Source organism: Hemicordylus capensis, chromosome 1, assembly GCF_027244095.1.
Source record: "Hemicordylus capensis ecotype Gifberg chromosome 1, rHemCap1.1.pri, whole genome shotgun sequence".
Classification (NCBI taxonomy): Eukaryota; Metazoa; Chordata; class Lepidosauria; order Squamata; family Cordylidae; genus Hemicordylus; species Hemicordylus capensis.
In genome coordinates, this window is record NC_069657.1 from 275,173,854 (window position 1) to 275,179,853 (window position 6,000).

Sequence of the window (6,000 nt, forward strand, 5' to 3'; positions counted from 1 at the left end):
TCTCCTTCAAACAGGGAGGCACCAGGGCATTGACAGAATCACCGGCCACACCAACATCAAAACCCTCCAAGGCCTTTTGGAAACCTGCTAGGTCCTGCAGCCTTTTTGGGCAGACCATCCTAATAGGTCCATCACCCCTGCAGGGGTGGCTTGTGACCGTGATACCAACTTTAATTCAGGAAGTGGTCCGTCCATGACAATGGGGTAACCACTGGATCCCCCACCCACGGAACACCCCCCTGATCCGAACAGAAGACCAAATCCAGTGCATGGTCGGCAACATGAGTTGGTTCAGAAATTAATTGGGATAGGCCCATAGTTGTCATGGCCGCTATGAACTCCTGAGCTGCACCAGACAAGCCAGTCCCAAAGTGGATATTGAAGTCCCCCAGCACCAAGAGCCTGGGAGACTCCAACACCAACTCCGCAACCAGCTCTGTCAGCTCAGTTAGGGAGTCAGTTGGGCAGCGGGGTGAGCAGTACACCAACAGAATCCCCAATCTATCCCTAGTTCCCAGCCTCAGAAATACACACTCAATATAAGTCAAGTGTCTCACAGGGGCCCTGGTAAGGGAGATAGTATTTTTATGGACCACAGCCACTTCACCCCACCCCCGCCCACTTCCCCTAACCTGCTCCACAACGGAGTAACCTGGAGGGAGAAGCTGAGCCCACACTGGGCCACTAGCCTCCCCCAACCAAGTCTCAGTTATACATGCCAGGTCAGCTCCCTCATCCATGATCAAATCATGAACAATTTTGGTCTTTTTTTGAACTGACCTGGCATTACAGAGGAGCAAGTTCAGGCTCTGTGGGTAGTTGGTGCTGCTCCCCAAGGCCTGAGAGTTGTCAGAACTGTTGGAAGTAGAAATAGTTACTAAATTACTAATTTCTCTTCCCTTGTAACAGCCAGCTGTTCTGCCAGTGCCAATTCTTCTATTCCCCACCACTACAGCAATAGCTGCCCCAAGGCTGCCAGGCACACCCCCTGCATTATTCCCTTCAAGGGAGCCCAAACACATCTCAACAACTAGGCCTGGCACAACTCAGGGCAATAAAAACAGCACTTTGACCCCAAAGATCCACCCACCCACGAAACAACCATCCCCCAGCCCTCAGTCCCACCCCCGAAGGCCCAGCCTCCTTTGGCGGCCGCCTACACTGCTGGCATGTCTTCAGCAATATTTATGAGCCTCTAAAACTTCCCAGCAGCCCTTTCTGCCACAAAGGACTGCTGGCCGATACAGGTGTTAATTGTCAGGCTTTCTGAAGGCAGCAGGCTGGCAGACAGCTCCTTGTCCGGGCAAGATGGAAAAGCAAACCCAGAGGGGCCTGATGTAAAGTCCGAGCGGGGGCGGGGGGAGGAAATAACAGTCAGGCCCTCAAACCTTCTCCTCCGTGTGGCCGGCGTGTCTTCAGCAATATTTATGAGCCTCTAAAACTTCCCAGCAGCCCCTTCTGCCACAAAGGACTGCTGAAGATGACTGCTTCCTTCTTTCTAGTGGCGGGGCGGCACAATATGTGGAAAATCCTTCGTTTCCATTTTGTCTGCCTTTTCAACAAGAAGGTGGTGTGCTAGGTCTTGTTCAGAGTTCCAGATAAGGACAATTAAATTCTCCTGCTCCAGGCACACAAACCTCAACCATTAAAGCTGCCCTCAGCTAATTTCATCTTTGCCAGGGTTTTGGTTTTATGTGCAAAGTTCCTTCTGGCAGAAATATTTCGCATCCTAAGGGAAGGTATTAGTTGGCCAAAATGCCACTATGCTTGGCATTCTCCAGGTTAGATTGCATTCAGTTGTCTGCTGAGACAATATCTGATGCATAGATTGAAGATGACTGCTTCCTTCTTTCTAGTGGCGGGGCGGGACACTATGTGGAAAATCCTTCGTTTCCATTTTGTCTGCCTGTTCAACAAAAAGGTGGTGTGCTAGGTCTTCCCTCACCCTCACTATCACCCAAAATAACGCAAGAAATTCTCCAGCAAGTAGTACAGGGAGCAAAGCAGCTCATGTCTGATATTCACAGTGCCTTCCTCCACTTAGTGAGAGAGAAACCTAAGCAATGTTTAAAGACCCTTTCTGCTCATAGGTTGGAGGGCATCCTGCCCCACCCTGGTCAACTTCTTCTGATAGAGTGGAGAACAGTTTCCCATAGGGGATTACTTTCTGTTCTATCTTTTTCTGTCCTGTTAGGAGGTTCTGTTCAGAGGCTGTCTTTTTTCCTTCTTCCTGACTGGCATGTATGTTTCATTGACAAGTGTACTTTAAAAAAATCTAGTACCCTTTCCAAAAGTTGATGGGTGGGAATGGAGGAGCTTTTGCCAGGAAAAGGCAAAGCCGCTTCTAGAAATCCTGACCTAAGAAGCAGTAGCAGTCGGTGAGACAAACTTACCCGGCACCAGCGCCCAACATCCTTTGGGAACTGGCAAGTTTGCCATGCTGACCATTCAAATGGCTCAACTTGTTTTGGAGTAGTAATTATTTATTTTATTGATTTAATTTATATACTACCTGACTCCAAAGGCTGTAGGCAGTTCTTCCTGACTTGCATGTATGTTTCATTGAGAAGTGTACTTGTTAAAAATCTAGTACCCCTTCCAAAAGTAGATGGATGGGAACGGGGGAGCTTTTCCACCACTTTCACCAACTGCTACTGCTAAGAAGTAGATGGGTGGAGTCTCCCAACGTAGGATATCCTCCTGCTGATAATCAGAAAGAACCTTTTGTGCAGTGTTTCTTTTTCTATATGCTACAAGTTAACACTACAATATTGGGGAAATCCTGTTTCTCCTGGAAAGCTACATGTTTAGTTACCTTGTGATTCCAGTTATGCTTCTCTTGGTTTATGTCACCCAAGGTCCAGCCTGGAGAGGGAAACAAGGCTTCTTTAGACGATATGAAATCTTTGTCCGGAGGTGAACGTTCCTTCTCTACAATTTGCTTCATTCTTTCCCTGTGGTCCATTACTGAATCTCCTTTCAGGTGCTTGGATGAATTTGACGTCTTTATGGTACAGCTTTTTGAATTTACTTACTCTAATCATTAGAGTCTAATGCTCATTAGATAAATCCACCTCCAAAATGGTGGATCAGTAATCTGTTACTATTAGGAATAACTGATAAAATAGTTTTCATTGGTTGTGATTTTTAAAGGAATAATCTTTCTCACTTTTTTCAACATTTTATCTTTCACCAGAAAAGTAATGTTTTATTTGCATAATAGTGGCTTTGGATAGTAAAAGTAAAGGTATAGTAGTGCTGTCAAGTCGGTGTCAACTCCTGGCAACCACAGAGCCCTGTGGTTTTCTTTGGTAGAATACAGGAGGGGTTTACCACTGCCATCTGTGCAGTATGAGATGATGCCTTTCAGCAACTTCCTATATCTCTGCTGCCCAATATAGGTGTTTCCCATTGTCTGGGAAACATACCAGTGGAGATTTGAACCAGCAACCTCTTGCTCCCTAGGCAAGTTACTTCCCCACTGTGCCATTAGGTGGCTTTTAGATAGTAAAGCGTGTATGAATCCAATGAAACTTCTGCTTTCTATTACATGTTTTAATATTTGGAGTCACCCTTTTTCATTGACTAATGAAAAGTGAAGCGTTCAGTTCTTAAGTTCATTATGGGGATTTTTGTGTCTCCATAGTGTTAGTGCTACATCTAACTTGCCTTCTATTTATCTCTGATAGGCAGATAAAACAAATTTCAGCACCCAAGAATGAAGTAAAATGAGGGAACTGATGATGTCAAAAATTGATGTTACATTTCAGTTAAGAAAAAGTGAGAATAATTTTTAAAGAAAAATTATTAGGTGATGCTGGAATTAATTTTCAAGACAAATGACAGTGATTTGGTTCACTCTCTGGATCCCAGTCAGAATATATAAAATTGTACATATTAAATTTGAATACAGTTTATAAAAATATATTGATGTATTGTAAACTGCTTTTGTATCTTCTTAGGACATGGTTAACAGAAGAATCGCTATGGACATGATGCTTAAAATGGCAGATTCTCAACGTTATCGGCAATTTATTTTGCTCACCCCACAGAGCATGAGGTGACCTTTTTCTTCAATTTATTGCTGAAATAAAAAGAAATACTTTAAATGTCCCTTAAGAGTCTACATTTGTAGGATGTCAACAAGAGCTGTTCTCATATATACTGTCTGAGATTTAAATAGTTCTATGAATTTTTAGTACATTTTTCCTTTTAACATATTCCACTGTTTAGTATTTGTATGGCATTTCTGGAATTTGTGGGTAATCTGTATCTCAAAGGCTAAATAGATGAAATGGTGATGGCAGCAGAATTGCTAATGACTGGCCTGTAAAATATGAAAATGGCTAACTTGAAGAATGAAGGATCCAGTGCACCTTTTGTGCAACTTTGTGCCCTGGTGACTTGAGCATGTAGCTAGTCTTCAGGATCACCTTATTTGACTGCAAATAGTCTTTCAGAAAAAGGCACCTAAGATATTTGGATGTGGAAATCTCGATTTAAAGTAGCTTCAGTAGAAGATTTTCAAAATAATGCATAGTTTGAAGATTACATGTCATTTTCAGGTTTTGCCTCGTGAAATATGATATGCACAACTGACAGGGTCCAAGAGTACCATTATTAAATTGCCTTTTTTCCCCGTAGCAACTTGCCTATATTTCACCTTATTCGAATCCTTCGAATGCCAGACCCTGAGAGGGGACAATCCACTCTGAATTTTCGTCATAGAGGTGAAGAAGATGAAGATGAGGAATGAGTGCTTTATATACTGTGCAGAATTGGCTTGTTTATATTGTACACACAGCTGTTAACATCATAGTCTACCATAAGTCCTGTTAAAACAAATGAGATGCAATGGTTCATAATTCTCCAGGTTGTGTTCACAATACATATGAGTGTAATTGTGCCTCTCTTTCATTTTTAGTGCAGCTATCAGTATTGACCAGCAAAACTGTGTATTAAGCTTTGAGACATTAAAAAGTATTTTGTGAGATAACATGCGCTCTTTCTTTTGCATTTGTCTCCTTTTATTTGAAGCTGCTTTGTATTGTCTTGTAAATAATTGAACTGAAATATATTGTTTGGGGAAGTAATTAAAAACAAATCCTACATGTTTTGCTACATCATTTTTACAATAAATAGTTATACAACTGTAATAACAGTTGAGAAACTAAACTCTTATTCGTATTCTTCCATTACAAAGTAAATGATTGGGGTTTTTCACCAAAAAAGGACCAAACTAAATGATCTGCCTCCTGTGTGATGAGAGATGTGTACTTCATTTTCTAACATAAATGCCACTTTGGGGGGATGGAGCGGTTGATCTGTATCTAGACTGCAGGGAAGGCAGGTGTGACCACTTCTCTCCTGCAGTTCCAACCCTGGTAATCTGTCTGTCTCTTGCATAGGCCTCTGTTTTCTACAAAAGGCTCAGGTTGACACTTCTAGACAGTCTAAACATGCTTGCAGCAGCCACCTTGTGCCCTACACAGTATGGCCACACGTGGAACTCTCTAGTTAACCGTTATCAGGGTTAGAATAAAAGCCTTAGGTTGTTCCATGCAGCGACTTCACTCCCACTTTGAAACAGCAGCTTTGGTAGTTGGTCTAGTATTGGGCTTATAGCCAGGACAGCAAGAAGGGAAACTTCAGGGGAGGTCTGGCTGCCTAATTATTGTAGAGAAAGATTGCTCTCCTTTCCGCCCCCCCACTTCCTACGGTATAAAAGTTGATAAAAATAATGTGTGTTTAGGAGAAACTCATGAATCAGCACAATGAAGATTAGGGTGCAGTTAGGAAATATACCTAACATTTGATTCTAGTGACATCCATAAATATGGGTTGGACTTGAACCAAAAGACTTCTGACCTAGATGATCTGATGTATAACTTCATGAAAAAGACCCCTAGACTCCGTCCAGTTTATTTTCACCAGTCATCACTAACACAGCAAAATGGGCCTGGGAGGTGGTACAAACATCTTCCCCAACCTCTAAGAAAC

At 42.6% G+C, this 6,000-nt stretch overlaps 1 protein-coding gene across 4 annotated transcripts in view; it reads left to right on the plus strand.

Moving 5' to 3' along the window:
* The window catches only part of LOC128340339 (structural maintenance of chromosomes protein 6-like), an 81,854-nt gene extending 76,679 nt beyond the window's left edge, over positions 1 to 5,175 (plus strand). The window contains exons 25-28 of one of the 4 annotated variants that reach the window (XR_008313627.1): positions 2,859 to 2,983; positions 3,690 to 3,780; positions 3,963 to 4,060; positions 4,645 to 4,684. Coding sequence is in view for 1 of the 4 variants with exons in the window: in XM_053285329.1 (XP_053141304.1) it covers positions 2,859 to 3,011; positions 3,963 to 4,060; positions 4,645 to 4,756 (363 nt within the window). In the remaining 3 variants the exon portion in view is untranslated. Of the gene's footprint in view, positions 1 to 2,858; positions 3,012 to 3,689; positions 3,781 to 3,962; positions 4,061 to 4,644 lie in introns of all 4 variants that reach the window. The other 3 variants (XR_008313626.1, XR_008313628.1, XM_053285329.1) reach the window with 3 other exon arrangements.
* The last annotated feature ends 825 nt before the right edge of the window (positions 5,176 to 6,000 follow it).